The 24,437-nt window shown below is 39.4% G+C and overlaps 1 protein-coding gene across 21 annotated transcripts in view; it reads right to left on the bottom strand.

Annotated features, from left to right (window-relative positions):
• Positions 1-898: 898 nt before the first annotated feature.
• Positions 899-24,437, bottom strand: part of dst (dystonin) — a 204,890-nt gene continuing 181,351 nt past the window's right edge. For 10 of the 21 annotated variants that reach the window (XM_057341524.1, XM_057341526.1, XM_057341531.1 and 7 more), the window contains 23 exons: positions 24,144-24,314; positions 21,973-22,128; positions 21,374-21,580; positions 20,743-20,862; positions 19,008-19,177; positions 17,666-17,825; positions 16,354-16,548; positions 15,625-15,753; positions 14,482-14,625; positions 12,693-12,881; positions 12,478-12,607; positions 12,191-12,354; positions 11,947-12,109; positions 11,704-11,858; positions 11,530-11,604; positions 10,631-10,648; positions 8,975-9,091; positions 7,352-7,469; positions 6,361-6,468; positions 5,250-5,440; positions 4,995-5,105; positions 2,601-2,724; positions 899-1,857 (listed from right to left, as the gene is read on the bottom strand). In XM_057341524.1, coding sequence (XP_057197507.1) covers positions 1,601-1,857; positions 2,601-2,724; positions 4,995-5,105; positions 5,250-5,440; positions 6,361-6,468; positions 7,352-7,469; positions 8,975-9,091; positions 10,631-10,648; positions 11,530-11,604; positions 11,704-11,858; positions 11,947-12,109; positions 12,191-12,354; positions 12,478-12,607; positions 12,693-12,881; positions 14,482-14,625; positions 15,625-15,753; positions 16,354-16,548; positions 17,666-17,825; positions 19,008-19,177; positions 20,743-20,862; positions 21,374-21,580; positions 21,973-22,128; positions 24,144-24,314 — 3,372 coding nt within the window. In that variant the 3' untranslated portion in view covers positions 899-1,600. Of the gene's footprint in view, positions 1,858-2,600; positions 2,725-4,994; positions 5,106-5,249; positions 5,441-6,360; positions 6,469-7,351; positions 7,470-8,974; positions 9,092-10,630; positions 10,649-11,529; positions 11,605-11,703; positions 11,859-11,946; positions 12,110-12,190; positions 12,355-12,477; positions 12,608-12,692; positions 12,882-14,481; positions 14,626-15,624; positions 15,754-16,353; positions 16,549-17,665; positions 17,826-19,007; positions 19,178-20,742; positions 20,863-21,373; positions 21,581-21,972; positions 22,129-24,143; positions 24,315-24,437 lie in introns of those variants that run through there. The other 11 variants (XM_057341537.1, XM_057341530.1, XM_057341544.1 and 8 more) reach the window with 8 other exon arrangements.

Below are 24,437 nucleotides of genomic sequence, written 5' to 3' on the forward strand. Positions count from 1 at the left end.
ATCTATTTTTTACATTTAAATATACAAAATATATTTATTATTAATATATTTCAACCTATGTAACTTCTGTATGGGGCATGGCCTAAGAGTCTTTAAATTATGACACCTATAATAAGACTAACAGTGCCGTTATAAAGCCTAAATGACAATTGACAGGGAAAATGTATGTCATAACTTGAAACTGAAAACGAGCTGGGAAATAAAATACATTTTGTAGTTTCTTCTTTACAGTGCAGCAGCACACAGAATCTGTCAAAGGTGCACGATTATCAACAGGATTACTGGTGAACACTACTGGTGTTTAGCTACTGTCAAAACAAAATTAAATGTATTTTCCTGTTGTATGTTTGTGTGCAATTTTGCTGAGGATTAGCATCACTGACCGCAAATCGGATAACACTGAGCCTCATTCTGTGACACACTAACATTAATCCAGATAACATTAAAGACCATCTGGGCTCTTTACACATAACTGTATCCTGACACAGAAACCTGACACAGTGCTTTCTTCCTGTAAAACATTTTATTTACGACTTCAAGTGAAAATAAAAATTCTGTCATCATTTAATCACCCTCTTGTCATTTCAAACCTGTTTGACTTTCTTCTGCAGAACACAAAAGAAGATATTTTGAAGAATGTTGTTAACTGGCCCCCATTCACTTGCATTGGTTTTGTGTCCATACAACAGACTGTGCTGTTCGGTTACCAACTTTCTTCCAAATATCTTCTTTTGTGTTCTGCGGAAGAAAGAAAGTCATTAAGATTTGAAATGACAAGAGGGTGAGTAAATGATGACAGAATATTCATTTTTGGGTGAACTATCACTTTAAGACTTGTAAATCGTGGGCCCAAGAAATGTATGATAAACGTGCATAATTCCGAAGAAACAGACGAGGCTTTCTGCAAGCAGATTTATTACAAAAAGGTTGCGAGTAGTCTGCATCAGTCAGGCAAACAGAGTATTTTGTATCATAAAGTCTCAATGTCTTTTAGTCACAGTAAAGTGGCACACGATCTGAGATTTGATCTAAAGAAACATTATTTGGGAACGCTGCAGGCAGGTACTGGATGTTAGTGAGTTTAAAGGCCATGATCAGGGTTAACTGCAGTATGTGAACAGTAGCTGTGTATATGGTTACAGTGAAAGTATTGTATTGCCCTTAATGCATAACAGCAGCTTGTCATTGCACTTTAAATAGATGAATAAATAACTGTGGTGCGGAATACAGAGGCATATTATTATTATCATCGCCGACAAGCTTGTCAGCTCAAAGAAAATGACTGTACATTCAGTTTCTCCCTCAATGCAAACATGTGGAAAAGTGTTAGTTTATCTAACAACGTACAGTCTTTTCTTGTTCAAAGATCAAACAAAAAACAATGCAACATTATTCACATAAAGTACAGGACAAATACACAAGGCCAATTGCATACCACACACACACACACACTCCACATGATATTCCTTTTTCACCTCCACAACAGAATAATTTACACCTCGCTACGCTTTAAAGTAACACTTTAGTCTTTAGTGTGATCTACATCTGTCCAGTCTCTCTCAGCTTTTGGGGAACGGAGGCTGTTGACTTGGACTGTTGACTATCTCTTGGATATATTGGCTAGTTTGCTAGTAGGGGTGCTCCTCCTTTGGGGCGTAGGGATTTTGGTGGGTTTGCCGCCATGCTGTCGTGAGGCTGAGCGGGGTGTCGGACGTCCCGAGTCTGTCACCGTCTCTAATACATCCGAGCAGACTGACTGGATGTCAGAAATATCAAAGTCTGAGGCATCGCTGCCCCGCCGGCTGCTTCCTCGACTTCCCGCTTTGCTGCCAGGTCTGCTGGGAATCTTACTAGAGCCTGAGGAGAGAGTTTACAGCAGTTACAGCTTAGTGTTATTATACTGACATTACAGTAACAGCTTGTGACTAAAGCTGGACATAAAACGCAAGGGATAATATAGAGTCAGCTGACAAAATACATGGAAATGACCTTTTAAATTTACAATATATATTCTAAAGTTTAGAGTCACCTTCTCAGACTTTACTTAAACACTCAAGTCAACTTTATTAATATAGCGTTTTTCACAATTTTCATTGTTACAAAGCAGCTGTACATAAGACATATTGACTATAAGCAAAACAATTAAAGTTGTACCTGCAAAAACAAGAAAAAGGTGAAAACACAGAAGACAGTCATACCCACGTACAAAACACTCCACACACACAATATCCACACGTACTAACACACATAGACATAGACACACACACGAATGCACACACACACACTATGAAATAACACTGATGTTAGTGGCTAATTTTGTTGTGACTAAAAACTTCAGACATGTTTTCTTGTCATCGTCTCACCCTGAGATACTTTTCAAACAGTATTGAAGTCATCCACATCTAATCTGACATCTTATTAGCTACTTTCTCTTTATAATTCAGTCAAAGTCATTCATTAAAAAATATATATATATATTATTACATAAAAATTGTAAACATAGGTATACGCCTTCAGATTTCAGTCAAGTGACACATGTGACAGAAAACTTTTGAAAGTACAATTATGTAAATGTATGTGTGTGTGTGTGTGTGGTTCACCTATCGCTTGACCTCTGGCCTTCATCACTGCAGCATTGATCAACGTTCCCTCTTCTGTAGACTGAAAGCCTTTTCCTGATAAATATCCTGGAAGACGAAGCTTACTGCCCTGAATGGGAGTGCTCTGTAAAATGAACACCACCATGAGAAAGCAGATCTATGAAAGCTGGCATCACATTCATTTATATATTAAAGAAGCAGATATGGCTTGTAGGTTACTGCTCTGGCATCATGGAAATGAAGCTGCACTGAAGCATGTATGTGTATGTGAAATGTGTTTATTTGATATACATCATTAAAATAAGGCCTAAATGGCTAAACACCAGGGATGTAACAATATCCAAATCTCACTGTACGATAATACCTCGGTATAACGTCCGCGGTACGGTGTTTATTACAACATTTTAAATGACAAACGATGACTTAGAAATGTGCCATAAGCATCCTCTTTTCTTTATCCTCGAATCATAACTGTTGTTTAGGGGTATGAGTTATAGTATGAGATGGGTCAAATGACCTAAAAATCCCTTTAATAAAATAAAATAGTTGCACCAGATGGACCTTGACAAAGGTAACATCTATTTTTTTTCTAACATTCTCTATGATAGGCCCGGAAGACCTATCGTTTCATACAGTCATGTGACCACGATAGCATTGAGACCATTTTTCTATTGCGATAATCCGATATCGATAATATTGTTACATCCCTACTAAACACTCTTTCACACATGTGCCCTTACTGTACATTTACCAGCAAATATCCTTTAAAGTCCCAGTGAAATTAAAAATGACAATGCCTTTTTGTATGAAATATTGTAGCGTTTAATGTAAATAGTTTATCAATGTGGGTCATTCTCTTTTTACAAATCATGTGCTATCAAAATCTTTAGTTAAAATCTGAAAATGTGCTTCCGTCCTGTAGTGACTATCCATCTTAAATGACATATGTTACACAGCTTGGGCGGAGCATCCGTTAACTCCTCCCCTTCAACTGTCAGTCTGCTGCCAGTTCCATTTCCAAATGCAACTGCTGTTTTTATACGTCCAATCAAATCGCAGAGAAAGACGAAAGCCACGCCCACTGTTTTTCTCATTCAAAATTCCATTTCACTCGGAAATGCGTCAAAATATGGAAGTAAAAACAATCGCAACTTCCGGTTCACGGGCACTTTAAGGGTTTGAACAACATCTGTTTTCAAAATACCGCTTAATCAATCCTGGCGATTTTCTACAATAAGACGTTGTAGTGTTGAAATGAAATTACTGCTTTAATGCTTGTGTTTTGTTAAAATGCTTTAAAAAAAGCTCTAATGAATTTAAAACTAAATACCAAAAATACATCATGCACACCTCCTCCGTCATGTTTTAAAAACACATGTCATGTGACGTGACGAGTGAATGGTAGCAAAATGTTAACAGACAGAAAGCAGCTGTATGTATGAGTAGCTGATTTGGTAGGTTTACAGGACTTTTACTGTGATTTAACAGGTTGCATGTGTGAAAGGGGCTAATGTTTTATGTTTACAGCCCTAAAACAAAGCATTGCTATGGTTATCACTTACATACACACACACGTTCATTTCTACATTTAAATGCAGTTGTCACTTCCAAACTTTGCACTGTATGTTGTCAGAACATGTGAGATGAGAAATAGTCAAAAAGCTTAAAGATTAAAGCAAGAGCAGAAGAGAATGAACAACTTGTCCAAGACGCCATCCAAAACGTCATTTTGCAGTTAGTGAAGATTAAGGAATGCAGGGGCCTCATTTATAAAGTGCGTACGCACAGATGTGATCGTAAAGTGTGCGTATGCAAAAATCCATGGCAACGTTCATATTTTGATGTGGAAAAGTGCTTAGCGCCACGTCAGGGTCTGAGCAGACGTACGCACTTTTGCTGACTTGACGTTGACAGGCACTCTTTCATATATCAATGACATTAGTTAGATATGGTTACAAGGTGGAGATCTGAAACTGTTCAACTGCGCGCAATTTCACGATCATTTGCGATTTATAGATTTCACATCTGATAAGAGAGGCGTACACAAGTTTTCTGTGAATCACACGTACGCACTTTGCGAAATGATCGTAAAATCAAATTTAGGACGGTTTCTACGCAACATTTTATAAATGAGGCCCCAGGAGAGTGAGTGATTTTTAGAGACAACCCAGTTTCCCTTTGCAGCAGAGGAAATCACAAATCAGCTGAACAGCAAACACATCCGTCTCAATAACACAACAGCAACACATCAGCGGCACTTTCATGCATGACGATTTTGAACTTAATCCCAAATCCACCCAGGAGGAGGGAGAGTCAGATGAGTCAGAAACACAGATCAGGGACAGAGACGGAGATTAGATCGGGACGCATCACTCATTTCCGCAGCACCATTACCTCATTGGATGACCCTTGGCTGTCAAAGGAGTCAGATGATTTAAGAGGAGAAGCTGATTTGCTGTTTGTCAGCCAGGGTTTATCGTAATTGCGAGTTAAATGTTGGGCAGTCTGTGAGAAATAGTGGTGGATTAACCACATGTGAAGGGCAGCAACAGACCAAAGACAGACAATATGAGAAACTGATGATTTATGAAATAAAAATCACAAAATGTCCAAAAATAGGGAACTAACCCAACTGTAAGGTGAGAATACCTTGGGTGTGTTTGCTCCGGGTGGGTTGGGCTGTGCGGCGCAGCTGTGGCTGGAGTTGGATCTGTTAGGTGACACTCCTCTGGAGGAAGGCCGTGACCTTCGACCTCTGTAGCGAAAGCTGGCCATCACCTGCGTGGTGCCTTCTGGGAGAATAAACTTCTCTCGAAGCTCCACATTGGTTCTTCCTTTGGCTAAAGGGGGACACACAGTGCTATCAGTTTTTACGTCTCAGAATCTGGATTTTAAGTAATATTCCAGGTTTAATAGAAGTTAAGCTTATCGAATGCATTTGTGGAGTGCTTTTGATTTACTACAGTAAACACAGTCTGTCAGTTTGGGAAGACTTACAAGAAACATGAACTTATAATGGAGGCATATGTGGCCAAGGTTTTGGGGGGGGTACGGTAAAAGTAGAAATGTGGAGCTTTATTCTTGATTTTATTGATTTAGTTTTTGTAAAAAAAAAAAAGGTTGCCATTTCGATTCACAATGTTAATTCAACAACTAAAGCACATAAAACTTTGTTTTTTATAGTTAACAATGATCATATTTCGATATTTTCCTTAATGCTGTTGATAGAGCTCACGTTTAACCATTAAATCATTTAACCTGGAATATTCCTTTAAAGGTTGTGGAGTTGTGTGCACTCTCTGAAATGAGTTTTGTGATCTGATATGATGTAGGGAGCGGACATGCATTTCACATCACTGTGACATAAATAAAATAAAAAGCACAGATGCTGCTTATACTGTAAATGAAGAATAACATACACAACTGCAACACAGCTTTCAGTTGTTTAAGTCTCAAAGACAACAACTGAGCACAAGGAACAGTTGGATATACATGTGTCTGTTTGACTGTGTGTTGCTTATGGTCGATTTGGTTTGATGTTGAATGACTCTTGCAGGGATGCAGAGGTGAGATTGTCGAGCGAGTTTCACAGTACTGCAACAGAGCTACAGTAAGCACATGCAGAAAGTGGACACATGACAGAACCACATGCTAACACGATGGGAAGGGAAGCATGAGATTAATGTTAATGAGAATACCATTCAACACACACACGCACGCAGGGATGCACACGCACACACACACGCAGATGCACACATACCACTGGGATGGAGCAAGGACAGAAAGTGCGAGAGTTGCCAACCTATAGGAGACTGAGTAATTGAAGAATTTGATTCCGAGCGCAACATTTTACTCCCGTGGTGGTGAACTAGAAGAAACAATAATTGGGTTCACAAACAAAGAAGCAGGAAAAGGGACGTTCTGAAAGAGAAGCTTCATGGGAAAAGACCAGCAAGCTTTAAGAATCTCACAAACAACAGCCAGAGTGCAGAAAGAAAAGATTCAGCTACAACAATGAACACGGCCTACATGACTTTATTATATTCAGTATTTATAAGCATTTCAAGTTAAGACACATTGTACGCGGTGTTTACATGACAACACTTTCAACAAAAAATGGAAAACTTTATATGCGTTTTAGCTGCTCATTCACGTGACATTTTGGTGATTTAAAAACAATCTTTTTTATTTATTATCGTCTCTGAAAAACTCCAAAAAAAACAAAACACCAATGGCAGACCACATCCGATACTGTTTTGAACACTTCTTTAGCAAAGCTGTATTTACCAGCAGATATGCATGTGCATAGCTATAATATTTATAGACCATATATAATATTTACCTGTGCAGGTGTGTATGTATATATAAATATATATATATATATATACAGTATATATTTTTTTTTTGAGTAACACTGCTCCATGTGCTTTTTTCTATTTGTACTGCATGGTTATCTTGTAAACACACCCTCAAAAGGCAGCATAATGGTTGTCTACCCTCTAAGATATCCTTTTAAGTCAGGTAATGCTTTCGAATGCTACCTAAGTAGTTAAGACATTAGGTTTTTGAAAAGAGCCATAGCGTCTGTGACATGATTGCTTGGAGGAGCCAAAAAATGACAGAAAACGAATAAAAGAAATAAAGTTGAACATTTTCAACACAATTTCAATGCAATTAGATTGCTGTGAATCAACAGCATGATCTAACATGACATGTTAAATAGGACAGAAGATAAAGTGGGTGGGTGTTACCTCTGCACGGGTCATTCTTCACCAGAAACTCATCCAGTGCCATCCAACCGCCTCCCACCCGCACCATCACTGTACTGCGCAGGATCCGCACCAGCCGCAGCTGCTGGGAATCTCCAAACTGGATGTGAACAGACAACACGGTTATTCTCAACACACAGATACACGGTCGCATGCATCGCTGACAGGCAACAGCAGAGCAACAGCAAAAACCAAAGCCATGCAGCGCTGCTTTTAAAATGCAAATGCTAGTTGTCAAATCTGTGGTTGAAGAAGTGACTCAAGTTTTTATCTAATACGGCTTCTGTTTTATTTGGCGTCTGGTTTCCTCTTGTTGCCCTGCTGAGCCGCTTCATCCGGACAAAACCGGTTTTGACATTCGTTTCATTCCAGACGACACACAATGAATGGTCAATCCAACTGGTTTCATCTGATGCTTTGTGATCATTTAAGATTGCTTGTGAGAAAATCTCAAGTGTGGTTCATTGTTATATTCTCAAAGGTGCACTAGTTTTTGTTTTGCTGACATGTACAATGATCTTTCTTTTTTTTTGGTCAAATCTGACCTGGAACCATGGTGATGTCATATGAGTGTACATACAGTATGTGTGACCCTGGATCACAAAACCAGTAGCAAGGGAACCTTTCTAGTTATAGCCAAAAATACATTGTATGGGTCAAAAGGATAGATTTTTCATTTATGCCCAAAATCATTAGAATAAAAATCATGTTACATTAGGAAATTTGGTAAATTTCCTACCGTAAATATATAAAGATTTTATTTTTGTGAGTGGATGGCCTGCTACAACGCTTCTGATTAACAACTTCAAAAGCATATTTTTGCACCCTCAGATTCCAGAGTTTTAAACAGTTGTATCTCCACCAGATATTATCTGATCACAACAAAATTTCAGGTGACGTTTAAATCTCAATTTTTAAGACTGGTTTTGTTATCCAAAGTCACATTTGTCAAAAGTACATTAGTGTTACTGTGGAAGTAAAAGTGGACAGTGTTTTGATCAGTTCGGCCACTAGGGTGCGCTACAAGTGTACTCTAGCCCCCTCACTGCACAACACTGTTTTCATACAAATATGGGCACTGGCGTCATTCCTACATGCCAAAGATAGGAGCTAAATTAAAGAGCCAGCCAAATCATTTGGATCCAAATGATTTTTGCCCAGTTGGATTTGGCCAAGTCAAAGACAAAAAATGATGGCCTCATGCTTTCTGTTCAAAAACAAAAGAGAAACAAAGCATATGAGAACTCTTCACAAAACAACCACACATACAGAACTTGAACCGTCTGAAACAACAAACTACCATTCTCATAGAGGATGAGTGTATTGACACTTGATGAAGAACCAATGCTACACTCCAACAACACACGATAAGACCAATATGACCAAAATCTGCACACAACCAACACACTGATGAACACCCCAGCGAGCATCTCTCCGGCCTACAAGCCCTTCATTCCTTTAAGTGATGAGCTTAATTCTTTACAGAATGAATCAATAGCACTGGTGAATTTGGTGATTGGGGAAGGAGCAGATGAATTTTGAAGCATGATCAAGAGAAAAAGTCAAGAAAGTCACAACAAACGGCTTTAAGAATTAACCATTTACCAGGATACAGCTTTCCAAAACGGCAACGTGAAGATGGGGGGTTAGATTTGGACTGTCCCTGTTTGTTATAGTCTCATCGGCGATTAAGGGGTCATGTAAGCAGTGAACGAGACCCAACTGTCAAAAGAATCGTTTCAGATGATGTACAAGAGCATAAAATGTATTGAATACAAGACAAACATGACCTCCCCGATAAAAGCCCTTCACCGGCTAACAGTTATCACTCATCTCCCAGAAACACAAATCTCTGAGAAAGCATGTACAGTAGCTCATGATTTCATGTGATTTATGAAAGGAACGGAATCCATGCATTTTTAAGTTCAAAGTTTACATTTGAGCTTTTGCTTTGTTTGGGCATCAGCCACAACACACAGGGTTAAAAAAAGGAAAGGTTTCACGTTGGGCGAGAGTCCTGTAAAGCACAACTAAAATCATTAGGGAGGTAGTAGAAAGCAAGCGCAATGTGTTATATGGCAAAAGCTCTCACAAATAATAAAGAAAAGAGCAGAACGCAGCCCTGCGGGAGAAGTGCTTTTAACTCAAAAGCAGATATATGTGTTGACTATAGAGGTTACTTTAAATGACCTAAGTTAAAAGGATAGTTCACCCAAAAATTCTAGAGAGGGTGAGTAAATAATGACTTTTTTGGGGTGAACTATCACTTTAAGTGTTTTAAAGTCAACATGAAACACGGTTCAGAATGCATTTTCCCTCAGAATGGTAAATATTAAGTAATACTTGAAATGAGCACCTTACAATTTTACAACACATCCATTATTTCAGTTGTCATGAGCTTTTTATAAGTCACATATTTCAAAGTTTAGTTTTTTTTCTGCAATTGTTTAAACCCTGTTAAAGGGATACTTCGCCCAAAAATGAAAATTCTGTCATCATTTACTCACCTTCGAGTGGTTCTGATGAACACAGATAAAGATATTTGGAAGAATGCTTATAACCAGACAGGTTATTTTTCCTACTATGGGAGTCAATGGGGGGTGAGATCTGTCTGGTTAAAAGCATTCTTCCAAATATCTTTCTCTGTGTTCATCAGAACAAAGACATTTATACAGATTTGGAACAACTCGAAGGTGAGTGAATGATGACAGAATTTTCATTTTTGGGTGAAGTATGCCTTTAAACAGATTTTGATTGTGTGACCATTCATCAACTAAAAAAACACTCTCAAAGTGATCCCAACAATTTCTTTACTTTGTATCACTATTGTTACAGTTGTGGTGTGGACTATTCTCTTAAATGTAGAATTTTGAATATCTTTATAGTTATCGTCCTTGGTGTAAGGGTTTAAGACTAAGAAAGTGTATTGATAAAGTAAATAGATTCACTTTCGCTTCATGTTGACTTCATTAAAAAATGTTTTCTGCTTAACTAACTCAGACTTCAATAAATGTAGCAATAACTTTTCTGGGTGATATTTACAATAACATGAACATTAAGGATATTTTTATAAGACACCTATTTGGATTCTTTCCCTCAGCAGTTTGACTAAATGCACAGACAGTACAAACTGCTGGCACTAGTTTAAATACGCTTATCCGCTTCTGAGTTTAAATATGAAAAAGCACAGACAGAGAAGCTGGAAAAAAATAACACAAGGGCAGCAGAGCAAACACTGGAGAATGCTTTATGCATGTGTACCTGGTTTCCAAGGTAGAACTGATGTGGAGAGGAGCAGTGCAAAGAAAAACAGTAAAAAAAATCAGTTCAATCGCTCAACCTTCATTTAGCAGAAAATAAAATCTACAGAAAATACAGTTTTATTAAACTTGTGTATAGTATAATGACCTCCAGTCAGTCATAAGAGCTCAGTATTTATGATCAGTTCCAGTATTCTCGGGAATAGAAATGACAGGGAGAAGAAACTTTATGAGATGTGTTTAATAGGTGTGTTGGAGAGACAGGAGAAAAAAGCAAGACCTCAATCCTGAGAGTCTGACAGTCTCTCATATTCTCTTATTGAGAGAGATTGAAAATTTAATGGTGTGTAAAAATCTACTGAAGTCATTCTCTCTGGCAACTGTGGTGTTGGGGCAAGAGGTCTGTCTAGAGAAGCAGTTTAACAGGGGAACATGTGGGACACAGCCAAGTTTCCACACTAAATGTTACCATTGTGTTCTCAAAACATTCTTCACGTTGGCTTTCATACAGGAAATAGGTTTATTTTTTCATCAATTATGTTGTTTGGACTAGATCAATATTTTCAAATGCGAATTCTTTTAAAAGTATATAAAGTATGAAATTATTGAGGAGTACTTTTTACAGTAATATAATAATAAAAAGGACAGCTGGTTTGGTGAGGATAACATTTTCTAGGATAAAACTGCATAATTGTGTCATAAACTGGTTGGGGGGGAGGTGTTAATCTTGGAATCCAATTCCTCCTTCAAGGACATCAAGCCAAACTCATCTACCATTATTTCTCTCATGACTTGATGGGCAGATAAACTTGTAAACGTTGGCCTCATGTTCCTGAATCAACTTCCATAAATACACATTTCTTGACTCATCTAGAAAGCATTATATATGCAGTCACCTACCCGGTATTTGTTGGCGCCAATTTGCTCTACTTGGAACCGTTTCGGACACTTGCACTTTGCAACTTGGCGGGTCACCTACACACATGAAGTCATAAATCGAAAAGAAACGATCAGTAAACACTTTCAGTTAATATACGTGACTTTCCAGAGCAGCAAAAACCAATCCAGGTTTACCTCATCTTCAATTTTATCAGCATCAGTTAATGGTTTGTACGCGTCTTTGTTGGGATGCAGAGCGGCCACAAACTCATAGTAGTCAATGTATCCGTCACCGTCCCGGTCAAAAATGTCCGCCACAGCACTCATCTCCAGACGACTTGTGGGGAATTCTGCAGGAGCAAAGAAGAGTTCGGGGTAAAGCCTGTTGATTTGTCCAGCTCATACTAGTTCACAAAACTTCACAAAATCGTTTCTTACTCGAGGATAAGATGCCGTCGATGAATTCCTGCCTTGTGACTTTGCCGTCCTGGTCTTTATCAATGCGACGGAAGAAATCCATGACACGTGACTTCTTGTGGTTCATCCAGCGCATGTAGCGTTTCCTCCATACGTCAAAGTCAAAGTTGGCAAACTCTTTCAGCTGAGTGCAGATAAGTGACTTTCAGAGCAAATAATGTGAATATAACAGTGATGTGAAGTCAAGCGTGCATGTGTGACTAACCTCCTCCAGCCTGTCCAGAGCATCGTTGAGTTTCCTCCGTCTGTCCAGAGCCAACAGCCACACCTGCTGCCATTTACTGACCAGCAGATTCACTCTGGGGTTCTTGGTGTCGATCTGCACCTGAGATGCTGTGGCGTACATGGATTGTGTAGGGGATCTCTTTCCTAAGGAGCAAAAATGGATCACTCGCTCTTAAATCAAAGATCACATCACCGTGAACATTTGCTGTGGACTACAAAGACACAGGAACACACTTAAAAAATAAAAGTTTGGATTCTGCTACTCACTGGCCGCTCGTCCTTTCTCCAAAACAGGGATTTGAGATTGGACAGGAGGATCTGCTGCAGCTTTCCGTTTGTGAGTTTTGGTGATTTTGTCAACATCTGGTTGTTTTCTGGTCACCTCTTCCATGAAAGCCTGATAGACAAGAATAACACACAAAACCTGTCTTTAATAATGGAAGGACATTAAGGAGGGCTGGTCATGATGGTTTTGATGTTACCTGGTGCTCAGCTATGAGTGTTTTGACCTCCTCTATCTCCTGAGGCAGGGGCTCCTTGTCTTTCTCGCCAAGCGTGGTCTCGGCCCACTGGAGCCAGTTCAGCAGTTTCTCAAGCAGGTCCTGTGTGGCCAGCAGGTCATTCAGAGCACTGGAGAGTCTCTGCTGGTGCTGACGGGCCCAGGCTGTTACCTGACACACACATAAAAATCAACTTCAGATGTCCTGCTCAGGTGTTTTCTCTTTAAAGACCTGGCAAGCTTCGGAAAGGCTTGTCTGGCTAACTTTATGAATCCTCCACGACTAAGTATTTTTTGATCAATCCACCTGGAAACGAGGTTAACTTCATTCGATTAATTCGGTAATTAGTTAACTGAATAATTTCACATATTTCATGAGTCTAGAAATGACAAACTATGACTGGTCACTTCTCCCTCATCTAAATGGGCGGTTCATCCCTGTAATTAGTTGACTTTAAAGCCGGGGTAACATGCTATTTTATGCATTCTGACTTCTTTACACTGTTAAACGTGCTGGCTTCTCATGCTTAACATGGTCAACTTGTCAAAAAAAACAAGTTGGACGTATGACGTAGCATTTCTGTGCTCAATACATTTCGCCAGGGTTCGTATAGGTTTCGGAAACATTTTTTTTCGAACATGAATTTCCGTTTCTTAACAACAAAACTTTTTCTACCAGAAAAGCATGCCCACATGTCAACTAGCGAAAGCGAGAGAAAGAGCACACCCATGTGCTTGGTTCGGGCTATGAAAGTTCAGCTGTGTGGCACTGCATTTCGTTGATGAAAGTTATAGAAATGGTGGATATAACGCTGGGTCTACAGATTGTTTGAAACTGATAGATGGCACGGTCCCAGCGCTAAAAGATGCCGGTCATGAACCGCACGCAAAAAGTGAAACGGAGTCATATGTCTGTTTTGTTGGCAATCGGCGCGTACGTGCATAATTTACACAATACGAGCGTATAGTCAATTAACAGTTACAAATATGATGATGCATTGTGTGCTTGTGCTTTAGTTCCACCCACTGCATGCCTCCAGGAGCTCGACTGTTTTCGGAAATAATTGTACAGCTTTATAAATGTGATCAAACTAAACACTCTTCGAAGATATAAAGCATGCAATAGGTTGTTTGCACATGACGTCACAGAACTGCGCAAAGTGCAGATGGAGGGCAGCAAGTGATTTTCTCCATAGGAATTCACTATAACAAACACAAAATACCTGTGTTTTGCGTCATTTTTGACCGTTCAAATCGATCAAACCATGAAAGGTGTTTTTATTGTGTAGCCACAGTTGTTGTTCATGAAGGGGGGTAATGCGAGTATTGACTGAGAAACGGAGATAAAAGTGGCTTGTATTCCTGAATCTGCGGATGGGGTGAGCCGAGCCTGAAGACTTTCTAAAACGTTTAACGAGGTTTAACGTACCTAAACAACGACTAGGGGAGCTGAAATTTACTGCTCAAGAACCATGTCATGAACACTAGCTGCACAGATCGACGCCAGATTAAGCGGATAAAGTGATAAATCTCGCGTTAAGCTTTTCTTCTCCATAGAAGTCTATTATAATGAAACAGCTTAACGTACAGAAACAACGACCACGCAAAACAAAATTTCTATGAAACCTTAATTGTAATAAACACTTGCTACTGTTAAAAGAACAAGCACTTATTCCAGGAATAAGAATAGTCTCAGGTTAAGCTTGTTCTTCATAGAGGTTCATTATAAAGAAACCACACTACTTTTCAAACATACTGTATGTTGGACTGACCTCCTCAAAGCGTGCTTTAATGATGGTGTTCCAGTGTTTAATGGTGGTGATGGAGTCTGGGTGGCAGATGGACAGGATGGCTTCTCCCATACTCGTAGCTTTATTCAGGGCCAGTCTCTTCTCCTCCAGCTTCTTCATAAACTCCTGCAAACAGTACATTAAAGGTTCACCCATTACTATGTGAACTGTGACACGACGCAATAAATCATTGTGTCTACACTGCAAGAAATGACGCAAATTCATAATCAATAATCTGTTCAATCTTTTTTGGATACAAAAAAGTAGTCTAATGACATTTTTACACACTTCCCAAATGGTAGTGACCGGCAGCTTTGACGAAATAATGCGACCTGTCAGGCAGTGTCTGTAGGACCACATAATATGAAATATTACCATTTGTTTAAGATTCCATAAACTCTGACAAATCTGATTTTGAGATGTAAACTATCCGGATATTCAGTATGACATCACACTGCAGGGAAATTTGTTGACTTGTGTGAGCATTGAGAGCTTCAAACCGTATGGCTTCGTTATTTAAATTGGACATTGAGAGAATTAGAATAATCTGATCACTATTTCACATGAGAGAGACTAAAGAAAAAGAATGTCCGAGTTACAACACAGACAGTTTGTTCTGTCCGGCACATACTGTAATACAGAATGTTTCAAAACTAAACCAGATTTTATGATGTTCATGTGATACTGTTACCCATAGATATAAATAACTAGATGCTGCATTAGCATCTGTTTCTATGGTCCGCTATACGTAGGTCGTCCGCCATATTGGAAGGGTGCGAGCCGGTACGTTATCACACAAGAGCAAGCTGACTGTGTTTGATTGTGAAAAACATATGCGTAAACTCAAACATTATATTTACAACAACGCAAGGATGTCCTATTTTAGGGAATTGAAATCCCTGCGGTTTTCAAAGCCATGGCTGCGAGCATTGTGGCATTGTAGCAAACTGTGAGTGATGTCAGTGGACCGTTTCAAGATGGCAGACACGTCTACGTGCCTGGAGCGCTTGAATGTGGCATCTAGTTATTTAAATCTATGCTGTTACCCTTCACTCTTGTTAAAAAAAAAAACACTGGTATACTGTTGTAAGCAGCAGGTGTTCATTTGTCTTGTGTTAAACTTGCCTTGTGCTGCTCGATGAGAGCTCGCAGGGCTTCTTCATCATCCGGCAGAGAGCCGTGGAAGCGAAGACTCTGTTCAGCCTCAGCGAGCCACTCGAGTAGAATATGAACAGTGGAGTGAAACTCTTCAGCCTGAGAAACATGAAAGAAATGTGTTAAAGACCCCACCAAAAAACACTATCCTATATCGAAGGGAGTACTGTAGTTCACCTTCAAAATGAATATTCTGTCATTTACACAGCCTCTTGTCATTTCAAACCTGTATGACTTTCTTTCTTCTGCAGAACACCAAAGAAGATATTTCTGTAGTAACAGAACAGCACAGCCCATTCACTACTATTGTAACCAATGCAAGTGAATGGGGGGCTGTTTACAACATTCTTCAAAATATATATTTTTTTGTGTTCTGCGGAAGAAAGAAAGTCATACAGGTTTGAAATGACAAGAGGATGACAGAATTTTCATTCTGAAGGTGAACTACTCTAAGACATAATACAAAGCACCATACTCAAAGACCACATGACCATGACGGCAAATGTGAACAAATGAAAATGATTGGATAAAGATTCAACTTTTTTAAAGACTGCTTTCATATTTAAGAACTGAGTTGACCAGTTTTAGCAGCACAGATGGGTAAAATGTGTGATTTAGGAATTCTTGAGGTACGAAATCTTAACCAAAGGGACGTCTGGGAAATGATGAAACGTGTAAACCATGACGTCTTTTCCTCACCTGACACAGTGCTTGCTCCAGTCGTGTCTGTTTGGACACTGAGAGGCTGCACACCGTCTCCCACCGAGTGCTCAGCTCCTGCATTTGAGCTTTGACCCACGACGAGTCATCGTGGCTGTTCTCAACCAGGTCACGAGCTGAACGCTTCAGAGCCTGCACACTGCCTGTCCTCTTTCCCAACTCTTTCTGAAAAACCTGCAGAACACATGAACAAAGACAACATTCAAGGCTCTAGTCAGTTTCACATCATCATTCAAATAAAACCTCATGGACTTTAGGATTACATTTTTAAGACACATTTCTTGCTTTGTGTGTCATCCTGGATGGTTCTTGCTGTCAAAATGCATTCTGGGATTGTTTTCTCAAGAAGAAAGCATGTGATGCTGTGATACATTTTGACCATTTTTATTCCTACTATGGAAAGTCAATGGGGGCAAATTTTGCAGTGAACTAGGCGGCATAATCATGCTGGGTATCTTTTTGGAACAGACATTGTGAAGACTACAGTCTCGTTTTTCAAACGAAAAATGATTCAGACACCAGATGTCATTTTTTTTACTAGTGGGTGTGGCAGACACTACATTTCATGTATGTATGTGAGGATACAAATAAAGTAACTTTATAAAGCAATAATGTACTTTGACATGACTATGTTTTTTCTTTAATTTCTAATTTGACCTTTTTACACCAGAGACTAAACAAAATTAAGGTTTGTTTGGTAATTGGTTGCCCTAAATTGGTATGATCTAAATACTTCAATTTAACAGCTGACAGCTATCCAACATAATTCATTACATACCTTTCTATCAAAGTTAACTGAAATGATCAAGATGAACACATTTTAATTCTGAGTTCTTGTTATATTTTATTATAATTTACTAAACTATAGTGAATAAACTGTGATTATGTGAAAAATGTTGAAGGTCTGAATCATGTTTGGTTTGACTGTATAATTCAATAGATGTGAAATAAATGTGTTTAAGGTAAACACCCTCCTCTGATATCATCACTTTGGGGGTTCGGATATGGAGAACTGCTCCTCGCTTGATTTAACATCCAGGTTTAAACATCATTTGCACATAATGGCAGTCATGAGAACACAAGGATTTAATCATGTAGAACATTCCAACAACATTGCTCATTACAACATTACAGTATGCTGGAAAATGTTGTGACTGTAATGTCTTACGACCTACCAGAGGTGCACCTTTAAGACAGCTTTATGTTTAAAATAGTGTCTCTGATGTAAGCTGTAAACGTGAAGTCAATCACTAAAATGGCCTAACTGGCTAGGAAAAAGGTTCATTGATACCTTATGACTGTCAATGAGATTCAGGACGAGGTCTATGTCCCCATGTACAGGCTGATCTTCAGCCAGCTGTGGTTCCACTTTATACAGCCAGTCGATGAGAGCCTGCAGCGCGTCTGTGAACTGACCTGAGAACAGCAGAGCTTCCTCCAACTTGTTTTGTCTGTAGGGAAAAAAAGGGGTCAAATAAATACTAAGAACAAAAATCCTCTTTTTTGATCATTAACAATAAACATATATATTTGAAGAGTTTGGTTCCAAAATGAGATAACTCCGTTTTTAAAAAAATTAAATCATGTTTTTTTGTTGTGCATTCCAATTACTATCAATCACTCTGCAGTTGGTTTGTTTTGATTTAAGCCGTAATACCTAAAAAATACAGCAAACTTACAGAATAAAACACAATAAAAACACGATAACATAATAAAAAACATGATTTTAGAACATTTTAAAACAAAACTCTTCATTTACATAAATACATTTGTCAGATGCCTTAATCGCAACGGACAGTTCATTCAGAAAATGTTTTTATACATGTATGGGTTCTTAATCAAACCCATGACTTTTACTCTGCTAACACAATGCTCTGCTAATTCTTTTACTATTTTACCAAATATAAAAAAAATTATATTCAGTTTACCATCAAATATTATAGACCCCCTGTGGTGAAAATCAAGTTTGTAGTGTTGTTTTTATGTTTATGTTGTGTGTTTAATATGCTTTAAGACAAACCATGTGCTAATTTATCATTTTAAACCACTGCTGAGTATTTTCTTCATAAAACTGAAGTTTCCCAGAGAAAGTTTAAAAAATGCCCCGGTTTGTGATGTCATAAACCTGTAACCAATCACATCAACTTATTTGACCCCGTGTATCAGCATTTCCAGCCGTAAATATGCAAGGATGGTGCATAAATTTGGCTCTGAAACGATCAGCTGTCAGTTTCATTCGTGTCAGGTGGGGTTCATTTGCATATTCATAAATCTGCGTATACTTAATGAAGCTGGGGTGTAGAGTACATTCAAGCTATTTTAAGGCAGGATAAAAATCACAGGAAGAAAGCTCAAACATGCAACTTCGATGGTCAATGAATAGTTTTTTAATGAGTAAAATGATCAACCACGGGGGGACTTATAATAAGTATAAAATATATTATAAATATCAAATTGCACTCAAGAACATTGAGCAGATTTTTAATATATACAACCCCAAAACTAATAGGAGAACTTGGCAGGAGAAGATGTCTTGAAGCAAAAAAATCCCCAAATATGTAATAAATGGTTTCTTTAAGGGTGGAATGTTAGCTGGCCATGTTTTCATGAGATTCACTGAAACATGAATGTACCTCTCCACAGATTTTCCACACACTGTGTCCCATTTGTCCCTGAGTTCGCTGAGCATGTCATCCAGTTTCTGGTTGTCATCTTGCAAAGAGGTCTTGTCCTTCAAAGCTCGACCTGTACGACTCGTGGTGTCATACACTGAGTGTTTGCTGCCCAGGGCTTTCTGGAACTCCTACAATCCCAGCAACACAAGAAAAACAGAGGTCTACGGTCAATTACGGTCATCCAAATGTAGTTTAAGGTCATGAGTCCCACAACCTGTGAGGCTTTACGGGAAGCCTGGTGTCATCAAATCCTGCCACTTGTTTTTGTGTCTGACTCATCAGAACATGTGAGACACTGCTGAGCTGTTAATTACACCCCACAATCCTCCACTCCCACTCATATCCTGCTGTAAAACCACTGATGTGTTTTTAAATTTAGTGTGACTGAAGAGTTTGACTTCATTTTTAAAGACCTGACAAAATACTGTGAGGGATTATGAGATTTTAGTAGAGATAATCCAGCAAACACTCATCACAATGCTTCAGCTGCCCAAAAAAGTCTAGCAAAAACTAACAATGCTAGGAAAGCTTCTACTTGAATAAGGCAAGACTGAAATCTTCAAAACTGTTGGCCAATCCTGAAGTAACATCACTAATAATTTAGTGGTGCAACTAATCACAAAACTCACGGTTCGGATCACATTACTCATTTTGGGTCACGGATCGTATCAGCTAATGTAAATGCTCACTATAGTTTTATTATTATTATATGAACAGTTTAGAGAATTTTATAAATATGAAGCTGTGAAAATACCCTGAAGATATCAACAGATTCATTTAACAGATTATTAAACATTATCGAACAGTTATTATTTATCTCTAAAAAAATGACTAATATATACAGTATATATATATAACAAATAAATATGATATAAACGTGCGATCAGATTTAATAGCTGACAATTGGATCTCTAGATCAGATTATAAATATGACAGGTGGCGGTCAGAGTAAGTATTTCGACTGACTTTCTCTCAATCATGAGTGAGCAGCACATCAAAATTGCTGAACTGGCACACGTTTAAGTTTTTTGTGGATCACTTATGGCGCATTGGATTGAGTCGTTTGCGCGAGATATATTCAAGGATGCTCTTTCATATTGTACTCTTCATGTCATTGTACTCGAGATAGTGGAGAGAGAAAGACTTCTTTTATGCTCTGTTCACACCAAACGCAAACAATCGCGTTCCTGTTTTTTACTCGCACAAATCGCTTAAATTGCATTTGGTGTAAACACAACATTACTTTATGACGAATAAACTTGCAGTTAAATCCGTGCGTCACATGCATTCCGAAACATAGAGCACGATCCGTACTGATCATGGATCAACTGCGATCAGTTTCACCACTAATAATAATCGTTACCACATTATGTACATATGGAAAAGTCAAATAAATCTCAGGTCAGATACAGAGTACCACAGGGATCAGTTTTAGGCCCTGTCCTGTTCCCGTTCTACATGCTTCCTTTAGGAGATATGCTTATGTACATTTTATGAAACATCTGCAAGAATCCTAATCCTAAAATTAAATCTATCCTTTGTGACTAACAGAAATTAAAATACACATTAGCTGTAGGTGAGAAATCACCTGGTTTTGTGATTCATGTCTGTTGTTCCACATACACAGATGAGAAACAAACACGTTTTGGCTGATCAATATGAGTTTGAAAGAAAACAGACTTGTGTTGGTCACCTTGTGCTGGGTTAACTGCATCTTGATCTTGTCTGGATCATTTGCAATCTCAAGCTCTGAATCCAAAGCTCTCTCTGACTCCTCCAGCCACTCCATCAGCTTGTTCCAGGTCTCGTGGAACTGTGGAAGACATTGGCATGAGAATCCATTCGATCAGTATATTGTACCATTTCCTGTTTCTGTCTTAGTTCAGACAGATTTTGATCTAATTAGAATTCAGCAGATCATTTAAAGTGTTTCGAGTAATCAACAAAAATACAGTCAGTAAAAACAAGCCATGCAGTATTGTAGAATGTGAGTGGACTGCATCTCATTTAGCACCTCTAGGACATTGATGCTTTTAAGCCATTCTACTGTCTTGCTTTAAAACAAATCACATCGTAGACTCTATCAAACTTCATTCGATTTTCTCCAGAAATTCTCTAATTAATTTTACCAGCAACAGCATGATCACCCTTAATTACACCCAGATGAGCTATATCACTATTAACGTCCAAAACCCTGCTTCCCTTCATACTTATGAAATCCATTACTTTGGACTAAAAATGACTCATATTTTAGGAATAATGTTGATAATCTTTTTCTGTTGATAAGTACTGTAAGTAGTGTAGTCGAGGGGGACTTTTCGCACCTGTTTGGCCCGTTTCTTGGCGTCGTCCAGCAGGCGTCCTCTTTCCACTGACCGCTGCACCACTTTCTCCCAGCGGCTCTGAACGCTTAGCAGCAGATTCTTGATCAACACCACATCCTGCTTCTGACTGAAGTACTTCAGGTGTGTCCCCGTCTTATCCAGCTCCATGATCTGATCCCGGTGAGAGTTCACCTCAATTACAAACACCTGTCGAAAGCCAGTACATTCAGTATGACATGACAAGTCAAGCTATGTCACTTTTCCTAACTTTGTGAGTTGCATCCTCGGATATGTTAACAAATCTATGTATGTGTAAGCTGTACACTTTCTGGCAACTTTTCCTTCAATATTTTGTACAATTTAGACACAGCACAGTTTTTATTTGTCCACATATCTAAATCAGAGGTTTTAAAGTCACGAGAACACATACATTCAGCCGAGTCTATTCAAACATTTGACTTGTAGTTTGCAATAAGCTGCTGTCTGTGTCTGTGACAGTGAAGCGTGCTGAGCTGCCCTGCATGTGGCCTTTTTAATAGACCTAAAGCTTCAATAAATGTGACACTTGGTAAAAGTGTAAATAGATGGAGATCACTGACCTTATGCTCATCTATCTGGAACATGATTGTCTCCAGAATAAGAGAGGCAGGAGATACCATAGTGAGGGTCTGCTCAACCTGCGTCAGCCAGTTAATGAAATCCTGCAGGGAGCTGTGAAAGTCTGTGGCCATCACCAGAGCCTCTTCCAGTTTCAACTGGACACAAACACATTAAAAAAACACATATTTTCATCCTTTCCGGTTTTGTGTTTGGGTGTTCATATCGGTTCATCACCGATGGCTGACAGACATGACGATGTTGAGCTGGCATCGTGATTCCAACAAATGTTTCACTTTCATCACGTTACCATTTCAGCTGTGCTGCAGGCTGCAAATCGCATTGTAAACAAATATAAACAAGGCTAGGGGGTGTCTAAGCTTGCACGCACTCTACAGATCAGACTGGCCTGACTTTATAACTGTGGAGCTCACGCTGTATAAAGAGGACGCGCAGATTGTGCAGATCTCCCTAAAGAAGACTGGTGTCTGCGCAGCCCGCGTTGTACAGAGGAAACGCGTGTCTGCGCAGCCCGCGTTGTATGAAGAAGACGCGTGTCTACGCAGCCCGTGTTGTATAAAGAAGACGCGTGTCTGCGCAGCCCGCATTGTATAAAGACTTGTGTCTGAGCAGCCCGAATCGTATGAAGAAGACGCGTGTCTGCGCAGCCCGTGTTGTATAAAGAATACCCGTGTCTGCTCAGCCCGCATTGTCTAAAGACTTGTGTCTGCGCAGCCCGCGTTGTATGTAGAAGATGCGTGTCTGCGCAGCCCGCGTTGTATGTAGAAGATGCGTGTCTGCGCAGCCCGCGTTGTATGTAGAAGACGCGTGTCTGCGCAGCCCGCGTTGTATGTAGAAGACGCGTGTCTGCGCAGCCCGTGTTGTATAAAGAAGACGCGTGTCTGCGGAGCCCACATTGTACAAAGAATACCCGTGTCTGCGCAGCCCGCATTGTCTAAAGACTTGTGTCTGCGCAGCCCGCGATGTATGTAGAAGACGCGTGTCTGCGCAGCCCGCGTTGTATAAAAAAGACGCGTGTCTGCGCAGCCCACATTGTACAAAGAATACCCGTGTCTGCGCAGCTCGCGATGTATAAATAATTAAGTTGCGCCTCACTTTATAACTTTTTTTATTGAATACAACATCAAAATAAAAATACAATCAAAGCCTCACTTCATAACTGTGAAGCTCGTACTGTAAAACGAAGACATGTCTCTGCGCAGCTCATGCCTAGACGCACCTCACTTTATAACGCCGCAGGGCGTTGTCATCTTCTATCGCGATGTTTCACTGTAGACATCGTCCGATGCCAATTTGGTAGACATAACCCAACCCTAATCTCTAACACTATTAACACTATCACTATTATATATGGCTAAGGATTATAACAAACAACATCATGAAAAGTTCCTATAGTTTGTACTGTTCAGGATCGTACTGAATCAAAATCATGCGCGCGATGCGACTCTCAACATGACGTCTGTTTAACATCAGAAGAGCAGACTGAGGTATATCAGTGAAAGCTGAACACTGTAAGGAGGATTTCACTGTGATACAGATGTGCTTGTGCGGTCAAACATCCTGAGACCTGATGTCTTTGCCAAAGCCCTATGTTTCCAGATTCAAAATGAATAAAATCCAATGGACAACTCGGATTCCAATCTAATTTGGACATTCCTGAAGTGTTTCGTTTCGCTCTAAACACGCATAAATGATTAACTTTCTATACGAACCCACCCCAAAATAAAAATTCTGTCATCAACCACACGTCGTTCTAAACCTGTGTGATGTTTGACTAGTGCTTTCATATTTTTTCATCCCTTTCTTGGCGTTTGACAGCCTCTGGTGCGTTTCTGTTGTACAAAAGAAAGCAGCGTGAAAAATCATCAAATGTTTTTTCTTTTGGTTTGGAGCAATATGAGGTCGAGTAAGTACATGATGGTTGAACTATTCCTTGAATCCACCTTGGCAACTTATTTTTTTCGGGACTGATTTATAGCTCACTTCAGGCATGAGCTCAGGGGAAAATCATCCATTTGACTGCATCAAAGCGAATCTGATATCACAGATACAGTAACACAATCAGCACTTCACGTCTGGGATCCGACCCAACATCCCGGTGCTGATGACGATACGTAACACTGACAAGAGGAACACTAATGTTCTCTCTCACCTTCCTATCAGCCACTTTGGCCTGCACACACTCCCATTTCTCCTGCAGGTTACGCAGGTCTAGTTCAGTGCTGCTGTCTTGACCTTCAGGGGTCATGGCCAAAATCTGCTGACCTCTCTGAAGAAGCTGCTTGTATGTGTCCTCTTTTTCTTCCAGCGTGCTGCACAGTTCCTTTGAACACACAAACAAAGCATGCTTCAAGTCAACTACACATACATTTACTTTTGAAAGACTCTCTGTAAATATGTGACCCTGGACAACAAAACCAGTCTTATGGGTCAATTCGAAATTGAG

This window comes from Triplophysa rosa, linkage group LG9 (assembly GCF_024868665.1).
Source record: "Triplophysa rosa linkage group LG9, Trosa_1v2, whole genome shotgun sequence".
Lineage (NCBI taxonomy): Eukaryota > Metazoa > Chordata > Actinopteri > Cypriniformes > Nemacheilidae > Triplophysa > Triplophysa rosa.